This window comes from Python bivittatus, unplaced genomic scaffold (assembly GCF_059951505.1).
Source record: "Python bivittatus isolate LINGU-HERP-01145 unplaced genomic scaffold, Pbiv_v1 ctg000480_np1212, whole genome shotgun sequence".
Classification (NCBI taxonomy): Eukaryota; Metazoa; Chordata; class Lepidosauria; order Squamata; family Pythonidae; genus Python; species Python bivittatus.
The window spans coordinates 26,006,425-26,030,976 of NW_028277075.1; the positions used below are offsets into that span (position 1 = coordinate 26,006,425).

Sequence of the window (24,552 nt, forward strand, 5' to 3'; positions counted from 1 at the left end):
TGATGCCTTTGAACTGTGGTGCTGGAGAAGACTCTTAAGAGTCCCCTGGACTGCTAGGAGGTCAAACCAGTCAATCTTAAAGGAAATCAACCCTGATTGCTCATTGGAAGGATTGATACTGAAGCTCAAGTTCAGATACTTTGGTCACCTAATGCAAAGAGAGGACTCTTTGGAAAGATGCTGGGAAAGATTGAAGGCAAAAGGAGAAGAGGACGGCAGAGGATGAGATAGTTAGATAGCATCACTGAAGCAATGAGCATGAAACTGAGCAAACTCAGGGAGGCAGTGAAGGACAGGAAGGCCTGGCGCAATATGGTTCATGGGGTCACGAAGAGTCGGACACGACTTAACGACTGAACAACAACAAGAAGGTTTGAAAAAATATTTGAGATTGGGGAAAGAAAGTCTGCATGGAGATTCAATCCTATGACAACAATTTGATGAACTAAAGATTAAGATTGTTAGAAGCAAAAGAAAGGAATTTAAAGTTAGTTTGTTTGATCAGGGTTAAAATATGGAATATTTTTATAAAATTCTAGAAATCCTCTATGGACTTTTTGCCAACATTTGGACAGAAATGGCAATTATTTTTGTATCTGTGAATGGATAGGTGAGGTATGGGAAGCAGTGAACCCTGTATAGTATGTAATCTCATTGGGGGTGGGGAACAATTACATTGCATGTGCTTGTTGCAAGGAAGATCAGGAGCCGCTTCTTTAAATATTCTTTTTTTCTATCTCTTTTCTATCTCTTTTTTCTTTTTCTTTTTGGCCCTTTATATTTCATTTTTTTTCTCTTTTGTCTTTTTTTTATAATTTCAGTTTGTATTATCTTTTAGTATTGTAAAACACCTTAATAAAATGTTTTTTTTTTTAATTAGACTAGGAATATATACAAAGTAGGTAAAGTTTCATTTCAGTTTCAGAACAAAGCAGCCCCAGTGTTCTGGCCATAGAAGTAAATTTAAAGTTGGAACACACCTGTTCTTTTCTTATTATTCATTCTAGGGCATTTATTTGCATTTTGGTAAATGAATTCCTTTTTCAAGGGCATTTTTGTAATGTCCATGATCATAAGCCAAATAAAACCTTTTTTTCACTGACACTTGGGATCCCTCCCTCTCTCCTGTATTCACCTTAGAGTCACAAAAATATATCGGATGATATTCCATGTTGACTGCTACATTCCATCCTACAGAAAACTTAGCTGAATGAATGAATGAATGAATGAATGAATGAATATATGAAAATATAAAATGTCTCCCAACCAAACAATTGTTTTCAATGTTTCCTTTGAAAATTATTGAAAATTATTGTTTTGTGTGTGTGTGTGTGTACATATATATATATATCCTCCCCAATAGTGTTTTGAAAACACTAGTCTAGGAATATAGGTACCAAGACTCAACAAACCACCCAGACCATCCTTACATGGCATTATTTACATTTATCACTTGCAATCTCAGCAGTATCAACAGTTGATTATGGCAATGCCAAGCAATCCTGGGCAGCAACATCTGTGGTGGGGGCTCAAAATGGGCAAGATGGCAGATGTGGTCTCATGATCCAAGCCCCAGTCCTTTTCTACATGCATTGAAATTGTATGCACATACAGAATGTGTGGGGCTTGGACTCCAATGCTGTGTCCACCATCTTGCCCAGTTTGATGCCTCCTGAGGATGTGGCTGATCCTGGGCTTCTCTATCCAGCAGAAGAATTATGTACTTAAGTAACTGCTGCTTTACCTGTTGTGAGAAAAAAAGCTCACTTAAACACAGAACCAAAGTGTTTATAGATAGATGCAACAAAATATCCTTTATTGGCATGCACAACTATAGTGATCACTGGGCTCCTGGCCAAAAGAATGCAAAAGAGCTCCCAACTCAGCAAAATTGTGGGTTAGATACCTCCAGAAAGGTTACATAGGAATGATAAAGAAAGCAATGTCAGTAATTCGGTGACCTTTACAGGCAGAATGTAACATCTGATAATGCTATAGGATGACCTTGCCATGACTATCCTAGCACCTCTGCATTTTTGTCTATAAATGGGTCTCTAACCCACCTGAATTTCAGATATCATGCATCATAAGCAATGGCATTTATTGTGCCCATATACTGCTTCCCTTCACATCAAAAGAAAAACAACAATCTGGTTTCTGTTATTTGTCTCCTCTTCCTCCAGGATCTTCAGGTAGCTTTGCTTTGCTTGCTCCTTGTATTTTTGTGCCCTTCCTCATGCTTCTTCCACATACAGGCCATGCTACACGACAACCCTCCACATACCCCAGCACTCTATGTCCTAACCAGTTTGTCTAATTTAAGCCAAGACCAGCAGTCTTTGCAGCTGTCCTGGCTAAGTTAGACTTTTTGAAAAACCTAATTGTGAGCCTCAGAACAAATGTTTGGAATAGCCCATTACTTCCCAAACAATGACACTCAAATGTGCCAGGTTTGTTCCAAATTAAGCAGTTGAAACAGCTATTTTAAGCTTACAATTCTTTGCGCAAACTTTATTCAACAAAGTATGGCCCTTGCAAGAGTTGAAACTATTAGTTAAATGAATAATGCCTATCACAAAGTAAGCATAACATAACTTTATAACTGCTATGAATATTTATTGAAATTAGGTCCCATTGAATCAATGAGATTTGCTCTTTAGGATTGATAGGTATTATCTATGAATTTCATTAGCAAGCATGCAGCCATCATTTCTGGTCCACCTTTAATTTTACATTCCTAGCTAAAGAGTAATAGCAGGTAGGCAGTCCTGATATAGCATTATCTTTCTCATTTCTCCTTTAAGACTACACAGTGCCATAGTACCTTTTGCTAAGATAGGCAGGCTTGTGGTTATTGAAAGCATTTAAAGGAAAACATCCTCAAACAAGCCATTCATGGACTGAATATAGATTGGCTTCACACATCCTGCTAAGCTGTGATTTGTATAGCTAAGATTTACTGAACAAAACCACAGTTGGCTTGATTCCTGCAATACACTAAACCATATTTTACAGATAACAATGGCTTAGTTTATACAGCCCAAACCAAACAAAACCTACATGAAGTGTGTGAACTCAGCTATAACATCTTGTTGGTCTTTCCAAACTATCCCTACCTATATTGGTTTAACAGTGGAAATACAGACAAAGCAGAAGCAAGATATATACTCACCAATATCTATTAATTTGTCTTGAGTCCATTGGTGCCAGAATTCTTCTGAACTGTTAACTCTATTCCAAATATACAACAAATTGACTGAAAATATGCTACTCCAAATACCTAAGGGGGAAGACAGTGATATTTTTAGAGGCAACCTAAAAGCAAATCAGTTGAGAATTGTCCTGCCATTCACCTGAGCCAGATGATCTCCCCTCATGTGTTAGTTTTAGTTACATTACTTTTCCTCTAGGAGCTCAAAGCATTATATATAGCCATCTCTCCTGCATTTTTTCACCCATAGCAACAATCCTGGAGACATAGTGATGGGCCCAAAGCTACTAAGTGGTCTTTCATGACTGAGGCTGGACTTGAACTTGGGTCCTCCCTAGTTTCTCATTCCTGACTTCTCCATAACAGAGAGTATAGAGAGGTTGTCTAAATCTCTGTTTGGAATGCCTGTATGGATATTGGGTATTTAAACGAATGTAAACAGAGCGAATGAATCAAGCTAGAGGCTACTGCAAATATCTGAATGAGAACTTCTTACTACACTCTGAATGGAAGTAGAAGGACACTCATACTAAGTCTATAATGAATGTTTGACATACTAGGTTTGGGTATCCATATACACATGTGTGGAAGAGCAGGCTGTTGAGGAATAATTGCAGATACCCATGCTGCCTCCCTCCCTTCCTGTATGAGCCTTCTCATCAGCATGACAGAGTTGCTTATAAAAGCTGCAACCTTGAAACAGGTCGGGGAGGAGATGTGCATGTTTTGGAAGCTCTGCAGCCAAATAAAAGATGGTGTTTTTCTTCACAGAGACTGAAGGGTTCAGAGGGAAAAGAAGAAGCACAACTAAGCCAAGCCCAATGTTGGGAAGGTGCAAGTGCTTTACATACATCCCATTAATAAAGAAGAAAAAATAATAGAAGAAATCCCATAGAGAGGGAGGATTTAAAGACAGACTGGAGTCTGTAAGAATAAAATACTGTTGCATACCAGTAATAGTAGTAGTATAATAGTAATAGTATACTAGTAATAGTATAATATAGTGTAGAAGTAATAGTACAGAGTACTAATAGTATTGTAGTAGAATATAGATTAGAGAAAATTGTATCATTAGTAATAGAAATAGTGGAGGATAAAATAATAGCCATAGAAAGAACTTACACATATATGTTTGTATATTTCACTTTTGTATCTTGGATAGTGCTTTTCAAAATAAAATGTTTCCCCACCTTTTATAGGGAGATATAAAAATCCAAATGTCTAGGGTCCAGTGTTTTTGGTGGATCTTTTGAATCTGAGCCAATCAAATTGGATATAGTTACAAAAAACACCTGTGACAACATGCACAAAGCTGGGACATTCATACTCATATTATCCCAAATAAATAAAATAATGTCGTCATTTCTTCATCATCATGGTTACCTATGGGGATCTTTGCTCTCAGCATGCATCTTCTGTTGAAACTTCATGTTATTTGGTTGAACCTGGCTTCAAAATAAAGCCAGAAGACTCTCACACAAAATAATATAACAACAACAATAATTCATATGTAATTACCCTCAGAATTAATTAGTTTTGTCCAAGCTCTGAACTAAAAGATTGGTAGGTTCTAGTCAATTATCTTGGAATAGCCAAAGGTAGCAATATATGGTCCTCCAAATATTGTTGTGTCACAACTCTCCTCATCCCTTACCACTGATCATACTGGCTAGGTCTGATGGGTGTTGGAGTTCTACAACATCTGGAGGACCTGATGTTGGCTGTCCTTGAGCTCAGGAAACAGACTAGAAAGTCTCTGCATTAGGAGCTAATAATAATACTTTGACATTTCTATGAGATAATTGATTACATCACCATGAAGGTAGCACATCCGGGTTTCTGGAAGCTTCTTTATCAGGTGGCCCATAAAAAATTCACTTCCAAAGTCCTCAGGATGCACAAATGCTCCATACTTCAGAAATCCCACCTCATAGGGAGTGAACTCTAGCCATTCTAGGAAAAGAGTAAGGAAAAAAGATTACCAGAGCACTCCTAATTGTAAACAAGTGTAAACAAACCTGCAAAACAAAAGTAATTTTCATCATGCAAAGAGGGAGAACATTTGGGTATAGAAAGCTTAAATTGCTTCTCTCTACTTTATCCTTCTACCGGCAGGCAGAAAAATTTTCATTGAGACAGGACTTTGATGTGTAAACAGTTTTGCTGGTGAAACTAGAGCATGTCGAGTGTTCTGGTTCCTATTATTTCTGGATGCATTTTAATGACATCAATGTTTTAATTTTTTAATCAGACCTTGATCACTGTCTATTGGTGGAACATCAGGATATAAATCTAGAATAAAATTAAGTCCCCGAATCATCTTGTTGCATTGACTGCATCCAAGGAGTTATGGGAGAGGATAAACTATATTCTGTCAAGTCCTGTGGGAAATCACAAAAATTATATATTGAACACACACACAAACCAACAAAATGGAACTGGAATACTTTGGTTAAACATCACACTAAACGACTGAAGCTTGGTTGGTTAATTTGGGCCAGTCATCCTCTGTCAACCAACCTACTTTACAGAATTATTATAGACATAATTAGAGAGAAGATAAGCTGCCTTGAGCTATGGAATACTCAAATACTTAAATGTATTTAAGTTTATTTAAATTTTAAATAAAATTAAAGTGCATTGCTTTGTTGTTTGTTGTCTATAGTCACTTGGGTCATGGAAGGAGCTTATAAATTAAACAAATAAAAATTTTAAAAATAAGTGGGATATAAAGCTTACAAACAAAACAATGAAAAGTAAACCAACTTGGGTTTTGAATTTGTTCTTGGTTCTTAGTAACAAAATAGAATTTCTCATTGAACATTTTTTAAACCCAAATTTCAAATGAAAGGGCTCTTTCTTTTCTTTCATGCACGCATGTACACATGCACAGTTAAATGGATGAGCTTATATGAGAATATAAGTTATATTTATTTACTCAGTTTACTTAGGAAAGGAAAGGCTGAAATATGATCATGGGATTTTTTGTTTGTTTCCTCTTTAATCAGTGGAACCATACCTTTCTGAAATACAAATATGCAAAAGTATATTTGAAAATATTTGCTGTTTTAATGCTCTGTCACAAAGGATTGCAGCCAGAGATAAACAAAATCTTATAAACAATTACTTGAGAGTAAACCATGTTGAGAAAGCCAATTTAGTGTAGTGGTTAAGGCATCAGGCTAGAAACCTGGAGACCATGAGTTCTAGTTCTGCCTTAGGCACAAAACCAGCTGGGTGACCTTGGGCTAGTCACTCTCTCTCAGCCCTCAGAAGAAGGTAATGGCAAATTACTTCTGAAAATATTGCCAGGAAAACTGCAAGGACTTGCTCAGGAAGCAAGTGAAGTCTGACTCAAAAGTACAAAACATAAACAACCCCCCCCCCCATTATACTGAATTCAGCTTCTAAATATATATCAGTAGAATGCATCTGCAAAAGCCTTCACATATGTGGAACTAATTGTGCAAAATTTGGATTTCCAGCCTTTATTTTTAGATCACTTGTCTAAAACTTCAGCAAAGAAAACAGCAGTTCATCCTATCAAATAAGCTTCGTTACAAATGCATAAGGGAGTTAGGATGATTTATATTTCACAAAGCAAAAATACAATATATATATAATCAGTAATAATCAGATTTAAAGATTTTGGGGATTTTTATTTAAAATTTTAATATTTAATTTTTTAAAAATTTGATTCCATAGATGTTAATATTGGCAATGCTATGGCAGCCAGATACAATGCTAGATTTCTATAGAGAGTAGATTTTAATAAACAAAGTCTACCCTCATATAACTATTCTCTGAAAGTCAGACTTGACTCCTGATGATTTCATGGATTATCTGTGTAACTTTATTGGCAACAAAACTGAAGTGGTTTGCCATTGCTTTCTTCTAGGATTTAGTTTATTTTGCAGCCTAGTCTACAATTCTGGGATCTCCTGATGCCCTCCCATTCAAGTATTGACCAGGTTTTATTCGGCTTAGCTACTTGGAGATCATCCAAGGTTGGTTAGATGCTGCCATCTATACTGATAACCAGGAGATGTGATCCTATCATTCATATTTTATGGTTCCAAATAGATTTAAATGCAAAGCTCATATTGTTACCAATAAAAAACATTCTGTCTCTTTAGTCTTTCTAGTCACCTTTGAAGTCTTGAGTGCTGTAATTTTCCTTGATGTTGATAGTTACATAGATGGGCAGGGGGTTTTGACCATCTACCAAAGCTTCTTTCTGATCTGAGAGCCTGTGGTTATCTTTCTAATGGTGAAGGAGAAAAAGTATTAACTGGAAAGCCATGGAATAGATACATAAAGTAACAACTGGAAAATCATCTTAATGTTTAAATCAAAACTCATCATAAGATAAACCTAAGTATAACAACTGAACATGAGTGAATAAAACAGAAGCTGAAATGAGCAAAGGATTTTCCTCAGTATGATAAGCAATGACATAGTTGCTTGATATAATCTTGGGTTCCTGCAACCCAAATTAATTGATTTAGTATTAATGCAATAGAACATTTATTTCCAAAGTTTACCAAATATTGGTAGATCTATATTAGCACTGGAATTCTAATGACTGTATTATCACAAGATTAATCTTTATAGCAGGTATCCGTAATTCTTAGGAAAAGAAAAATAGTATTTTAAACTATACCCCATCATTTAACAAATACTCTATGACGAGTCCCCAGAGATCTATAAAAGTTGTCTTGTAGCCCTCCTGTTTCCTTTGATTCAACTGCTGATAGTAGTATTTCATACGGTTCATAGTAAACATTTCCATCTTGCTTTTGGTCACTTGTTTCTTAGCCTCATGTATTTTTTCAGCTAGATCTTTCTGGGACCAGTAAGAATCCCTATATAGGTGTGCCAAGGCCCTGAAGAGACACAATACAACCAATGAGAAGCAAGCCAGTAATACTGTAATGAGTAATGAGTAATGAGTAATGAGAAGCAAGCCAGTAATACTGTATAAAACACTACTCTGAGACGAGCAAAATAGCAATACATTCCTATTTTCTCTACAGTGTTTCCTCAGTTAAATTCTCATTAGATTTATGCCAACTCCATACTGTTTTTATAGATGTGGCTGAATGTTAGGAAAACAACTTTCCATCTGTAAGAGCAACTCACCAGAAGAACCAATTACCAGTGATGAGTTCTCTTCACTGGATATATTCAGTGAGAGTCTGATTGAAGTTTTTAATATGGTTTCCTACACTAAATGTCCCCTTTCAACTGGATGACTGGCCTACCACAGCTCCATATAAACTTCAATAGTTCTGAATGAGCCAGCCATAAAATACAGTAACACATGTTTCAGACTTACAAAATTGTTCTCTATGATGCTGCTGATGCTTTTAGGAATACTTAAATGGTTTACAAACATATAAACAAAGACAAATGATAAAGGGTATTTGAGAACATCTACAAGATTACATAGTGGCATATATACCTAGTAAGTTGAAAATTACCAGTATAAAAACACAGATTTGGTTTTAAACATGCATAAACACAAATATATCCACATTTGATTATTTTATTTTATATTTATTTATTTATTTATTTATTATTAAATTTGTATGCCACCCATCTCCCCCAACAGGTGACTCTGGGCAGCTCACAATTAAAATCAAAAACCCATAAACAATTAAAAATACCCCATAAATAATTAAAATTAATTAATCCATTAAAAATCAACTGTAAGAAACAAACCCTATACATAAATACTAAAAGCATTCAAGATGATTAAACACAGAGATCTTTAAAACTGCCTAAAAAAAGAAGCCAAACCAATAGTCAAGGATGCCACAGTTTTTGTATGATCACTGAAAAAGTCCCATCTCATCACAGGTATCGATGGAGTAAAGAACAATGCTTCTAAATGTAAACAGTTGTTAGATGGATTAATGAGGGAATTCATAGATTTTAAGACAATCTGGTGCCAGATTATGAGGGTACCTTATACCAGACTGATCATCATATTTTGGACCATCATTTCCAAGTCATTTTTTAAACAACCCACAGCATTTCAGTAGTCTATTCTAGAAATGTCAAATCCATTAATGACCGGTCCCAGGCTATTGCTGACTAGCCAGCAGAAGCTAACACAAAGTTTCCTTAGTTACTACCACTTTCTCAGATATGGAAATGTTGGACTGAGGAACAACACCAAGCATCGCCATTTTATCTAAATTACGTTTCAATGTATGCATTATGTAGAAGAGTGCTTCTGAAACCAAATGGGATCTTTTACCATGATTACACAGAGGGTAATGTGCATTTGCCACTGTATGAAGATACACAACATGGAGCTAAAACAAATGTTAGCACACTAGCATTTGTAGGAATAGTCACATATCTTTGAAATATGCAGATGGTACTGTTTAGTGCATTTATAAATGCTTTGGATGCCCTTATAGAAATAAAGGTGCCAAAGAGATGGAAGTTGTTGTAGAATTGGTGTTGTAGTTGTTGTATAATAAAAGCATGGGAGAAAAAGAAAGGTGTGATGATTGATAATTGCTAAGAAGATAAGAATATATGAATCTCTACATAGTATTGCTATAGACTTGTGTAAAGGCACTGCAATGTTAGAAGTATTACCCGTATATCACTTCTCTTGCATTAAATTATCCCAAGAATCTTCACATGAATTTTCACTTACCATGAAGTGCCAGACAAGCCAGATATGTATGTTACACAATCCATAATATTCAGTTTTTTGAGTCCTCTCATAGAGCCGTATGTTGTTGTGAATGACCTTGTTCCACCTCCAGTTGTCATAATTGCCACCACAGGTATCTGGGTAAGTCATGGAGCAAAAATAAATACAAAATAGAACCTGGGAAATGTGGATAATAAATGTGTGGTGTTTGAAGGACAAGGGGTTAGCCTTACACTTACCTGAGTCCTCCTTCATATGTTCTAACTCAGTGTTTCTCACACTTGGTAACTTTAAGACATGCTGGCTGGGGAATTCTGGGAGTTGAAGTCCACATGTCAAGTCCAGAAGTTGCCAAATGTGAGAAACACTGTTGTAACTGAATATCTAAAGAAGACCTATGTATCATTGGCTACTCTTGGCATTTGGTCACTTGAAAAAAGTAACTCAGCTTTTTAATAACACTAAAGGATATCACCATGTCAGTTCTAGAGAACTTGTTCCTTCAAATAACAATAAAGAGGCATTCAGAGAAAGTGTATTGTTTAGAAAGATATATATATCTATATCCTATTTCTTATTTAAAAATCCCAAAGCGGTTTATAGTAGTTGTCAAAAAATACTATAGAGGCAGGATAAAAACACAATGAAAACAATCCAGAACTGATAAGCAAATAGTTAATGGCTAGGGAAAGCTTATCAGTAATAGAATAAATAATTTTTTTTTTATGTTAAAAAACATCTGTCAGCAACCCACATACCTCATGATCTTGCAAGTCATAATCTAGCTGGAGAACCTGCTTCAAAGCTTGAGCAACAATTTTCTTTCGCTTACACAAGAACTCTTGCTCCTGTGGGCAGAGATCATATCCCAAGCGCATATCTAGGTCTCCTGGGCAGGAACAAGGACTAAGACATACACATAGATTAGAGACTTCATCTCAATATACAAGATACCTATGATCATATAGAAATGTAATAAAATAAGAGAGATGCTTAAAAGTGACCAATCAGTGTCATAATACAGGAAGTCCTCACAATGACCATTCGTTTAGCAATAGTTCAAAGTTACAACAGCCTCAGAAAAAGTGCTTTATGACCTGTACTCGCGCTTATGATTGTCACAGACCATTGCACCACCCCCCACAGTCACATGATTGTGGTTTGCAACCTTTTTTACAACAGTCATTAAGCGAATCACCATAGTTATTAAGCGAATCACTACAATCATTAAGCAAATCATGTGGTCATTAAGCAAATTCCAGAAAAAATGTCCATTGGGGAAGCTGGATTTGCTTAATGACTGCAGTGATTCACTTAATGACCATCATAAAAACGGTAGTAAAATCGGGTCTGGTTGTAAAATCTGGTGACACCTGAATGACCACCCCGCTTAACGACCAATTTTCCAGTCCCTATTGTGGTCATTAAGCGAGGACTACCATCACATAAAATAGCCATTATCTGTTCAAGTATTCCACACAATATATTGCATATCTCAAAAGTCTGATTTTTTAAAATCTTGCTTTAATGGTATATGAACCTTTTTCATAATGTGGACTGTTTTAATTCTTCTATACAGTGCTAACAGAATTTATGTCATGAGTCTTCTCTTAAATAAAAACATAAATATTTTTGGGCTCAAAATAAAATATTCAAATGTCATTCCTACAAACACTCTGCTTAGTGAGACTTGTTTTTGAGTAAGCATGTGGAATAACTTTCAAGACTGGTTGTATTGTTAACTACTCTGCTAGTATTTTAGCTCTTGTGTCTCTATTCCTGTAGTTCATAATTGCTTTCCTGTCATTTAGCTCATTGGAAGTAATCTGACTGTGTTGTATTTTATTGTATCTTATTTTATGGTCTGGTTTCCTAGAAATTTCTGTTCAATTACTATTAACCGCAGTTTTGACTTGTGCAATAAATTTAATGTGATATGTGATTCTCAACTCTACAGGGCTATCTGCAGCCCAGATATGAAAATAACAATATTAATTGTTAGTGCTTCTTACCAATCATTCACTTTTATGTGCATATTGTACTTTTTTTCCTGAAAAACAGAATGTAAACATGTAAAAATTATAGAGAGCAAACATATTTTCACTTTAAATTTAAAAATCATCAGCTGCACTCTTTAAACTGCTGGTAAAATGATTTTGCAGGTTACTTTCCTTCAAAACACAGTGAGTCAGACTATGTCCCAGAAATAATTTGAATAACTTAGTTCCTTTGTAAAGGAGCAAGGAGTGGTTTAGGGGAAAAATGAGGTCCTGAGGCTGAAAGTCACTTTAAATTCCAGCATTGTAGCTGCTATGAGTAGTAAGCCACTAATGGAATAATGTTCTTAGTTCATGAGGGGACCTTTCTTTTTTGGAATGTTTGCACAAGACTAGAGGAAATTATCCTAACTATGTGGTAAGCCAATTTACATGATGACCATAATATATAACAGTGTTTCTCAACCTTTGGAAATTTAAGATGCTGGCTGGGGAATTCTGGGAGTTGAAGTCCACACATCTTAAAGATCCAAAGGTTAAGAAACACTGATATATAAACTCCCCACTTCTACTCTTTAATTTTATATTTCTAGACTAGTATTTGAAAAAGTTTCCGGAGCGTCTAAAATATTTTGGTTTGTGCTCTGAAGATTTCAGTTCTAAAGAACAGCTGCAATATACAATTCTGCATTTTCTGCTGTCATAATCCAATGGAAATATTTCTCAGTGACTACTCAGACCAGAAATTTGGTGTAGATGTAGTATAGGTGGCTGCAGAAAATGAAGAAAATAGGAAATGGGAGCCTCTCCTTATGATTGTGTACTCAGAATTGTAAAGTATGTCTAGCTTTCAGGGCCTAATTAGTTTGTAATTTCCAAACAGAAATAACCCAACTGGACTGGCAGTTCAATCTTAATCCAGTACTGGAGACGGGCTAGCAATAGCAAAGATAGCAGGATACATAAGGCTGGATGCATGAAACAAACACCTCTAACCTCCAGGAAATGCGAAGAGTCCTATATCTACCTACATAGGCTACCTGAGCTACCTCCCTCTGGTTCTAAATCCAATGCACAAACCATCTGCTTTCTGTCTAGCAGCCTTTGTTCTTTAACTAGGTCCATCTTCTTCAGCTTCTGCTTCTGCCTGTTAAAGGAAACTAATAATTAAAAGAAACTAATCATGAACTATTCAGAATGGCAAACTTCTTAAGTTTGGAAGGATATCTGTATCTGTAACTCTGTCTCTAGCTCTATCTATATCACTGGTTACTTCCTAATAACCAGGGTTTATTTTCAGAGTCTTGCTGATGCTGCTCTACCATTATTGCCAGGAGTTTAACCAGCACTCTTTCTAATTATCTTTGGCTGATTAGTCATGTTCAAAAAATAATTGCTCCATTCAATACCTCACTCTCCGTTTTTGTTATTGGTGTGCTGCTTTTATTTTGTAGCAAGCAGAAGGGGGAGAAATGCATTGGAATAGCAAAGCAACTCCTTGAATCTACCCAGGAAGGATGGGGAAAAGATTACAAAATGCAATTATGACTTGTTTCGATGGAAAGAAAAAGATCCAGGAAATGGGATGAGATGAGGTGAAGTTTTATTAGAAACTTCCCAGCGTGCTATTTCCTCTGAAGCAGCAGCTGAGTGGGAAGAAAACCAATTTAGCTGGAGAAGATCTTCCCAAGACCTACAACACTGAGGAGATACACATCTCAGATTTGCACAGAAAAAGCAAGTTATGTTTTGCAAAAGAGGGCTGTGGGTGCACAATGAAGGATTTCATTCTTTTGCGTGAAGCAATCTAAATTTTAGGTTAGATAGAAGATAGTTATCCATGCTAGAAGTAGAGATAGTTGCTCCAAGAAGTTGATTCCATGGCATTAAATTAATGTTGTTCATACTTCTCAGAGTCTTGGTAGCTAAACAAAATCCTCTTAGGATCTATGGGTCACTTCTATGCTGCTATCATAAAGTTGCCATGTTTTCTTGTCTAATATCCATCCTAAATTATTTAATAATTTCAATATTATTAAAGAAGATGGCAACTGAGATGCTGGATCTGTTACCAGGTCCTGTCTTGGATATTAAACCATTGAACTGTAAGAAGCAGTGATTTTTCCTGTAATGCTTTATGGAAATGAAAGTTGGGGACAGATTATCCTGGAGAAAGTTTATATAATTGATAATAGTCAACACTAACTTGATGGTGCATAATCAATCAATTAATATTTTAAAAGAAGAAGGGGGAAGAAAGTTGGAAGGAAAGAAATTAGACTAAGAAAACAGCAGTCTGAGAAATTGTTAAAACCATTAAAAAGAACAGAACAAAGAAAGCTTGAGATCTTACACTGTAAGGCCATAGTCAGTTCTATGAAGCCTATGTTTCATCAGAAGGACTGGTGCTCCAGTTTGGAGACTTGACTGGGATCAAGGACTGGTGCTCAGGAGATTTGGGAGGCTTCTGGCATTGATGGTTTGCTTGGCAGTGAGAGGCTGTTGCCTGTGGTGCCCTCTGATGATACTGAGTAGAGTATATGCAGCAGAGATGACTGCAGAGTTAGAGTGGCTATCACAGCGTTTGGATCCAAAAGTACAAAAAAATGAGAGAAGAGAAAACTTTAAAATGAAGGAAGAAACGAGGAAAGAGACAATTGGATGGTGTGGAGCAAAATAGGGTAGAAGAGTTGGAAACTGTGCCAGATAGAATTGCCAGTCATGCAGGCTATGGAGGAGGATGAGTAAACACAACTGAAGGAGGAATACCAGCTGTATTGCCCAATGTGGAATTGTGACTGAATTGAGGGAACAATGAGCCACCAACCACATAAAAAGAAGAAGAGATGTGAATCATCTTACTCCCTAAATGAGAGGTGATAAGAAAACAAGGAGAGGGAATTTACCCTTGCCTTAGGTCCCCAAATGGGTAGGGATTATGAGGGGGAGCTTAATTAGCATAGGCAAAGAGAGATGGAAGGGAGGATAACAGTAGTGATAGGCAGGGACATGGAAGTGATCCATTCCGGGAAAGAGAGGTGAAAATACTGATGCAAATTTCTACTTTCAGCTCCACCCCAACCCCTGATCTCATCTCATGAGCCAGGCATCCAAAAATCAGGCTGTATAGAGAGTGGAAGGAATGGCCTTGAAGGGCAGGTAAAAGAGCTACTACCAAGGCAACAGTTAGATAAAAGGGGCCTGAGTCCTGGCCAAAAACAATACTGTAACTTGAGAAAATGTTACAGACAAGCCCCTCCCTAATTTACATGAAGCTAAAGTGAGGGAGAAGGGAAGCATATTCAGACTTATAAGATTCTGTTACTATAGCCATTGCAATAGAAGTAGAACTGACCTACATGGCATTGGGTTCTTAGTCTGGTTTATTTTGTAGGACTAACAAGCTGGTGCTTTTGAATGCCAGTTCTGCTTGTAATAGATCCAACTTAACCATGATAAAATTGTGGATGAGAGGGTAGACTTGGCACGTACTGTTGAAATCTGGCTGGATGAAGAGGGTTGGTGCCTGTCATTGAGAACTGTCCATCTGGGTCTCAGTTAGAACTTCAGTCACAACCCCAAGGCGAGGAAGGTAAAGTGGCAGTTACAAGGAGGTTCTGCAGGTAGCCATGTGTGAGACTGTATTTGTGAGATTGGGCCCAAGGGACAAGCTGGAATACTGCTATTTTCTCTCAGCTCCATGGTAGCATTCCTACTTGAGCTATATGATCTCATTATGAATTTACCCAGGGTGTTAGTCCCGGATAATTTTAACCTTCCCTCTCTGGAGTTGGGGGTGGCTTGAGAATTCATGGTCATCATGACAAGCATGAGTTTGTCCCAGGTCATCATTAGCCCAACTTATGGAGCTGATTGCATATTGGACCTAGCTTTTACCTCCAAGTAGATGAGACCCTTCAGAGGTTTTCAGGAGCTGGATGGAGAGGAAGAGGTACAGACACAATCCAAGCAAGACAGAGTGGCTACTTATTCAGAAGCCCACTGGTTCTGGGATTGTACCATCTTTGATTCTTGATGGAGTACTTCTCCACCACTGATGGCAGAATATAGGGTTCTTCCTGGACTCACAGCTCACACTGGAACAATCACAGGAAGGGGCTATGGGCAGGAGGGCCTTTGTCTAGCTTAGGTCAGCATTGCAGGTTAGGTCAATATTGTAGCCTTATCCAGAACAATATTGTCACTTATGCCCTTGTAATCTTCCATATGGATTACTATAATTCACTTTACATGGGGCAGCCCTTGAAAACCCCCTTGATACTCCTGTGGCCTCTATAGTTACTGCCATGTAACATGATTATTGCAGCAGCTGCAATGGCTACGTATATACTTCCAAATGCAATTCAAGTAGCTGGTTATCACCAATAAAGCCCCATGTAACTCAGATCCTAGATATCTTCAAGACCACCTATCCCATATAGATTCTGCCTGCCCAATCCAGGGGCATAGATACTGCCAAAAGTCCCCACCAATAGATGCAATGGAAGAGGGGGGCGAAAGTGGGCATTCTTGATGGAGCCTCTGTAACAGCTTGCCTCTTGAGGCAAGGATAGCTGCCATTCTCATGGCTTTCCAAAGCTTGTGAAAAGTTGGCTGTTCTGGAAGACTTTTCAGATGTGTGCTGTAGAGTTCCCAGTTATACTAGGAAACTTATATTAATGGTATTTTCAAAAGTATAATGATATAATTGTATTTTTTTTAAAATTACATTATTTTATTTTATTCTTGTTGCATTGGCTGCATCTGTTGTTTTTGTACATTTGTGTACATTTTAACTGAAGTGGTTTATAAATTCCTAAATAAATATATATTATTTCTAGTACTTAAAGAAGGCACTCACTTCTACTATTGGCACTTTCTCTCCCACAGGCAGAGAATTCAGCATCACAGTTGGAACATCTTTCTTGGTGGTATATGAACAGGTACACTAAAGAAAAGAAGAAATTATATTTTTTGACAGAAAAGGCTTGTCCTGGTAAATTAATGAAGGGACATTTGTAATTATTGCGATTAATGAATTAGACTGACTTACAGGATTATAATGTGGTTTTGTCTCTGGTAGTTTAACATTCAATGATGGATCCTTATACTTCATATAATGGAATGTAGTGGGACATGGAGGTGTGACAATTGCATCTGAACCCAACTTAAAAGTTTGAGTGCCTTCATATGATCCTTTTATAGAAAGTGAAAGATCTTTCTCTAAAAACAAAGAAAAAGAATATGAGAAAACATCATTATATTAGAGGTTTTTATAACAAGCAAAAAATACAATGAAACATTTCAGTATGAATAATATAAAGGCAAGTTACTAAATTATTTGGTATGTCAAGATAATCTTACCTATTCTGGAAAATGTCTTTTAAACAAGCTTATATAGTCATCCATTCACCAAACCAAACCTGGGTGGCAACCAGAATTAAAATTCATTCATTCATTCATTCATTCATTCATTCATTCATTCATTCATTCATTCATTCATTCATTTTCCCTCCCTCCCCCACTCCTCCCTGCAGTTTTCTTGGCATGATTTCAGAAGTGATTTTCCATGCCTCCTTTGTAGGGCTGAGAGAGAGTGACTGGTCCAAGGTAACCCAGCTGGCTTTGTGCCCAGAGCAGTACTAGAACATATGGCAGTACTAGGGCAGTACACCAAACTGGCTCTTTTTCAAAAACAAAAACAAAAAAATCATGCAAATTTGCAAATCAGTTAAAGAAAAAGCTAAGTCAAGGCCTTAAAAAAACCCTCATTGCTAACATATCATGTATACACATGTCCATTCCAGAGCTCCATTAACATTCTGGCCCCAGGGTCTGGGGAAAAACTAGGTATTCATGGACTTCCAGAAGGCCAACAGGTTGGGGCAGTTCATATCCCAGGTGGAGACTGTTCTACAAGGCAGGTGGCATGATAGAGAAGGCACACCTCCTAAGGCCCATCAAGTGACACTGCTTCACCAGTGAAACCTGGAGCATGTTGTGAACATAAAAATGTTCACAATAATGAACATTTGCAGCCATGGGGATGGTGGGGGGAACCCTTATTTGTAAAAGTGTCTTACAAATGTTCTCAGATAAAACATATTTTAAGTAAATCAAATAACTGAGAGGTCTTGAAGGAAACACTACATCTTCGCGGACATTAATCATGAATGTTTGACTGATATATGAAGGTAAAACAAAATGTACCTGTAGATATCTTGGCTACCTTGAATGTTGTATGTTTTTATGTTTTAATATTGTTTTAGCATCTTGTAATATTATACTGTTGCAATCTCAATTCTTTTGTGGTTTTTAGAAAGGTAGTACAGAAATACTCTAAATGATCAATAATTTTCTTTAGTGTGAATAGACAGAATTCAAGTAGCTTGTCTGGTCAATAGTGGGGGAGTGGTACCAGAAAGAAGGCCAACTGGGTTCCTACCACTTTCCTGCTTCACTGACAAAATCCTGACCACCTAATTTCCCTTAGCTTGGTCATGCACTGTCTGGGTGACCTCATGCAAGTTATTCTTGCTCATCATTAGTAACTCCATCTCTGAAGAGAAAGAAACCATAATCAGTGTGCCAAGTAATGGCAAGTAATAATGAGATCATCACTGGAATTATGGGAAGAGACCTCATGAATTATGAATGACTTCCTGAGTTCTGTTTGGCAGTTGTGTTGTTTAGCACACTAATGAAAACAGCCAGTTATGAATATTTAATGATTTCATATAAACTCACGTGATTTATGTCGCTTGCCCTGATCCACCTCAGCTTCAAGTGTACAAATTTCACGACACTGTAATAAACAGAAATAACAACAAAAGCAACATAAATGATCACTTCTAGATTTAAAACTGTTTTGTAAGATAACTTTGAACCAGCACCAGTACAGCTGGAGAAGACCCAATAGCTAGGGAAAGAATAACTTGAAGATATATTAATATAAACTCAGCTTTTGGACAAGAGAATAATAAGCATCTCCAAGGGTTCCAATCCCATGTAATGGGACTTCCATTGGTTTCCTTGCTGATTCAGGAAACAGACATAGAGGGAAAGGTCATAGCTCAGTAAACAAAATGTCAGGCCTTCTGCCATCTATATGGCTAGAAAAAAAGTTTTAACCAAAATATATACTTTAGAACTAAATAAATGTGTCACGTCCATTGAATGGTTCAGTTAGAGTTAGGTTCTTGAAAACCCAGTAATTTCAGGTCCAGAAGATTAAGGATGTAGTAAACATTCCTACAGAAATAATCAGGACATCAACATATCTCAGTCATGACTCAAATTGGAAATCAAAATTTAGTTTTGTGGCAAACTTAATAGAATATTAACTGAGTACAGCCAGCCCCTTAGCAAATCAGTTTATTTCTTTTAAGTCAGATTTAAGTTTGCACTGACTGAGCCTAGTTTTCTATAAATATTTTCTCTGTGTTTTTGTGTATTCACTTGCATAATGGTGTGTAAGTTGATAGTTTCTGAAAGAATGGTTTGCACATTTACTACAAATGGTGGAACAATTAATTTAGAAGCCATTTTTAAAAGTCAATTTTAACCAGCAATTGTCAATTTTATTGTTATTATTGGTGGTGATGGTGGTGGTCACACAGTCAGCCAGATGTTTAGACTGGATTTGGCATTTTTATCCACCTATCAAGTCCTTCCCAAGGACCTGGGATAGGCAGATGTTATTGTTTGATGGTGTTAAAGGGATTGTTGCAGGATGTAAGCTGTTCCAAGTAAATCTGCCTTTGCTGATGGTGACCGATGGTGATTTTGTCGATGCCGATGGTCTTCAAATGGTACTCTAGATGTTTTGGGATTGCACCCATGGCGCCTATTACTATTGGTACTATCTTTGTTTTCTTTTACCACAGTCATTCTATTTCTATGTGCAGGTCTTTGTATTTTGTGATTTTCTCCAGTTCTTTCTCTTCTATCCTGCTATCTCCAGGTATTGCAATGTCTACCATCCAGACTTTTTTGTCTTTCTTATCAACAATTGTTAAGACTGAGGTATTATGTGGCAGGTGTTGTCTGTTTGAATTCTAAAGTCCCAGAGCACTTTAGCTTATTCAATTATTATTATTATTATTATAATTATTATTATTATTATTATTATATTATATTATAATTATTATGATGATGGTTGGTCGCACAGTCAGCCAGATATTTAGACTGGATTTGGCATTTTTATCTACCTATTGAGTCCATCCCAAAGACCTGGGATAGGCAGATGTTGTTGTTTGATGGTGTTAAAAGTATTGTTGCAGGATATAAGCTGTTCCAAGTAAAGCTGCCTTTTGCAATTGACTGATAGTCAAGCGGTCTTCAAGTGGTGCTCCAGATGCTTTGGGATTGCACCTAAGTCACCTATAACTATTGGTACTATCTTTGCTTTCTTTTCTTTTATTATTGTTGGTTGCACAGTCATCCAGATGTTTAGACTGTATTTGGCATTTTTATCCACCTATTATTATTATCATCATCATCATCATCATCATCATCTAGTCCTACCCTTTTCTGGAATGTGGCTACTGGGCAGTGTATGTGTGTTTGTGTGTGTATACATATATATACTTTGTGTTTGTGTGTATCTGTGTACCTTTGAGTCAGTCTTGTCTCCTGGACAAGTTTATGTAATTTTCTTGGCAAGATTTCAGAAGTGGTTTGCCAGAGCCTCCTTCCCTAGGGCTGAGAGAAAGTGAGTGGCCCAAGGTCACCCAGCTGGCTTCATACCTAAGGCAGGACTAGAACTCACAGTCTCCCAGTTTCTGGTCTGGTGCCTTTAACCACTACACCAAACTGGCTATCATATTATACCTAATACATACACATACATACAGATACATATATGCATACGCATTCATATAAGCACACAGAAATACAAGTATGTCACATGCAACATTTGTTGGGGGAAACATATCTAGGATTGAATTTCTGCATGGCATTATAACCATTTTTCTCTCTAATCATCCCTTCTTGAAAGGATAGTAGTAGAGCTGAGCAAAACTTTATAAAAAGAATATATATATATATATATATATATATATATATATATATATCTTTTCAAAACACATTGGAACAAGTGTAACACCTCCCCATATTTTTCATATTGGAAGGGTCAATGTGGCTGCATCAAAGGCTTTCCCTGTTGGCCAGTGAAATGGAACAGCTGTGTCTACACATACACACGAAAACACATGCACCCTTGCACAAACAGCTAGGGAAAGTCTTTGGAGCAGCTGCACTGATTCTTATTGAGGGTGTGGAACTCCAATATTTTAAAGAGAGGTGCTTTGCTTGGGCCCCTGCGCTTTGCAAAGGTCTCCTTCTGAATGCTTTGCCTAACTCTCAATAGTCATAATGGGAGTAGTAGCTTTATCTGATAGCTACTGATAGCTATGTAGTAGTAGTAGCTTCATCTGATAACTGATAGCTATGCCTGTTAGAATATATTCAGTACACATTGCAACTATCATCCAAAATAAAAGACAATGTTCAGTAAAAATTAAATTATTCCTTAATACAGCTACATAACAAGAAGCCTATTTCCATAAGCCAGCAGTTCTCAAAGTGTGGTCTGGGGACCCCTGGGGGTCTCTGGGAACATTTCAGGGGTCTATAAAGTGAAATAAATAAATATTTTTAAATATCTCAGTTTTAATTTCTAATATAGTAAGTATCGATGGATATAATCCATATAAAACAAAGCTCTTTGGGATCCTCAATAATTTTTAAGAATATAAAGGGGTTCTGAGACCAAAATGTTTGAGAACTGCTGCCATAGTACACCAAGGAGTCTACACTGATAATATGACTGGATAGGAAGCCAGTGGAGAGAACCCATCAACAAAAAGTTGTTTTTGCTTTGAATAAGAAGGTGAAGAATATAGGTAGGAAGGCCAGCCAACAGGCTGCTACATGAATCAATTGCTTTGCATTAAAAAAAATGTTTTTAGACTGAAAAGTATGGATGAATAGCTTCATAGTGAGCATATTGCCACCATAAGAGATGTGGACAGCTGACAACCCTGGAATATTCTGAATGTATCTGTACCATCAACAGATAGCTGAGGTGGCTGACCTTGGGAAATCTACCAGTGGCTGGAAAGGACTGGACTAAAAGCGCTGAGGCGCTGACCATGGCAGCACAAGAACCAGGAGCACCAGATTTATAAAAGCAGTGGTCTGCCACACTAGACAGGACCCAAGGTGCAGACCGTGCAGAGAGACCTCAGAGACAATCCAACGCATACTGGCAGGGTGTAAGATGCAGGCAGGACAGCATACACTGAACGGCACAACCAAATAGCTGGCACTCTACACAGGAACATCTGCACAGTGTATGGGCTAGTCCCTTCCAAGTCCAGATGGAAGATTCCACAGAAGTTTGTGGAGAATAACAGGGCTAAGATCCTGTGGGTCTTTGAGATCCAGATGGACAGACAGCTACTAGCCAATTGACCAGACATCAAGGTAGTAGACAAGGACCAGAAGACAGTGGTGGTGATAGATGTAGCAGTGCTGAGTGACAGGAACATCAGAAAGAAGGAATATGAGAAGCTGAAGAAGTACTAGGGCCTGAAGGAGGAACTAGAGAGGATGTGGAAAGAATAGGCCAAAGTGGTCCCAGTGGTGGTAGGAGCACTCGGGGCTGTGACTCCTAAGCTGGGAGGGTGGCTCCAACAGATCCCAGGAACAACATCAGAGCTCAGTCTATCCAGAAGAGTGCAATGCTAGGAACAGCTAAGAGACTGTGCAGAACCCTCAAATTCCCAAGCCTCAGGTAGAGGAGCTGAGATTGAGGAAGATGCATACCACTCATAAGGGTTAGAAGGGACTTTTTTTTGTTTTAAAATGAACAGTATAAAAGAGGGACAGGGTGCAAACAGGGTTTTAGTGGAAAAATGTATTATTGAAGCTGAAAAGATAAAAAGAAAGTTCCTAGGGTGGGATATAAAGAGTAAACAAAAGGAGAAATAGGACTGAACCTAGAGGAACACCACACTAATGGAAAAGAACAAGACCATTCCCTTCCCTGACAAATATAAGAGTGAAACCAGAAAACTGCTATGTTGGTGATACCATGGGAACTCCAGTGGAATAACTAAAATTGGTTCTCTGAGATATAAAAAAGCTGCCAAAAGGAGCCAAAAGAACAAATATAGATGACAGATAGTTAAGACTGGCTCTGAAATTGTTTAAAATATAGAAAATAGATAAGGTTGACAATATTGCTTTCAAGACCACTTCTTCAGACACTGCATGGAAAAAAAAGGGGAGAGCGAATATGAGCCAGGTCAAATGAACCAAGATAACACCTGGCTCCAATCTTAGATGTAAAATAATGGCCAACATAATCTACAGTTTCTCAACCTTGGCAACTTTAAGATGTATGGATGTCACTGATCTACACTAAGAGAGGAAGAAATCTCAATGTCATTGCTGAGAGTAATGGGATCAGAAGAATTTGTTAGGTAGCAAAAAGCTGGTGATGTAATTTAGCTTGGTGGAAGATAACAGACTGGAAATATTATTTTGCTTGAGCAGGTAGGTTAAAAAAATCAAGCGAGGGCAGATGAGAACATATTTGTATTTAATTTAGTGGGACTCATAAAACTTCAATTCTAAACACCTGATTCGAACACTCATTACATGCCATAGTTAGTCAAGGAGAGACAAAGATTCTTAGCACGTGCTAGTTTAACCATGGCAAGAGACAGAAACGAACAGCTAACTTAGTGGCAATATTAAAGGAAATTATTAAACCTCTGCTGATTCTAGTGTCCCTGTCAATAAGTTGTGCAAAGAATGTGAGAAAAATTGGAGTCACTGTATAAAGCACCAGAAGTGTGCAGATAACCCCTAGCAAGAAAATGGAACAATATGTCATCAGATGACAACATTCTAAATGTCAGGCCATATCATAAGACCAAACAAGATCTAGGATATGACCTGTTCATGAATCAGTTGGTTTTAAGGAGGATCATATTATAAGAAGCTAAAAGAGAAAAACCCACATCCAAATGTATTAAAACTGTCTGGGATATTTAAAATCTCTCTAAACCACAACAGACAACTCTTGAATAAGAACCAAAAAGATAAGTCTTCAGAAAAGTCACAATTTATACTAGGTGGATGATAAATTAATCCAGCTAGACAATTTAAAAGAAACATGTAATGAGTGATCAATGATTCAAAATTAAAAGAAGGAAATAAATACACTTTTAATTAGAATTAACAATTTAACAATATTTGCTAATAACAAAATTAAATATAAATTTGCAAGACAACTTAGTAATTGACAAAATAATTCTTGTTATCTCCTCCAGACTCAGCTAGGTATCTTTTAACCCCAGTAATAGAAATACAATAATCAATGAGGTAGTTTCAGAAGAAATTTGCTTTCCTGACCAATGAGTGTGTGAAATCCATTGGACCCAGCTGTATGAAATCTCATCCGTAGTATTGCTAATATGGAGGGCTATCTTGGTACCAAGTAGTCAACTGAAGGTAGGAGATGATCTATTCTAGCCAAGCCAGGATGATCTCCACATGAAGATCCTGACAATAGTCAGCTCTTGAGGCACTTTGGTTTATCTCTTGAAAAGCAAAACAATTTCTGTCTTCTTTATTCAAAGTGGGAAATGTTTTAA

General features: G+C 37.1%; 1 protein-coding gene across 1 annotated transcript in view; it reads right to left on the bottom strand.

The window, feature by feature from the left end:
- The window catches only part of LOC103065340 (cytosolic phospholipase A2 epsilon-like), a 47,656-nt gene that overhangs the window by 6,334 nt on the left and 16,770 nt on the right, over window positions 1–24,552 (bottom strand). The window contains exons 8-17 of the mRNA XM_025172117.2: window positions 18,632–18,689; window positions 16,938–17,107; window positions 16,746–16,832; window positions 11,900–11,937; window positions 10,646–10,793; window positions 9,888–10,024; window positions 7,875–8,097; window positions 7,361–7,475; window positions 5,027–5,164; window positions 3,173–3,280 (exon numbers count right to left, since the gene is read on the bottom strand). Coding sequence (XP_025027885.2) covers window positions 3,173–3,280; window positions 5,027–5,164; window positions 7,361–7,475; window positions 7,875–8,097; window positions 9,888–10,024; window positions 10,646–10,793; window positions 11,900–11,937; window positions 16,746–16,832; window positions 16,938–17,107; window positions 18,632–18,689 — 1,222 coding nt within the window. The remainder of the gene's footprint in view (window positions 1–3,172; window positions 3,281–5,026; window positions 5,165–7,360; window positions 7,476–7,874; window positions 8,098–9,887; window positions 10,025–10,645; window positions 10,794–11,899; window positions 11,938–16,745; window positions 16,833–16,937; window positions 17,108–18,631; window positions 18,690–24,552) is intronic.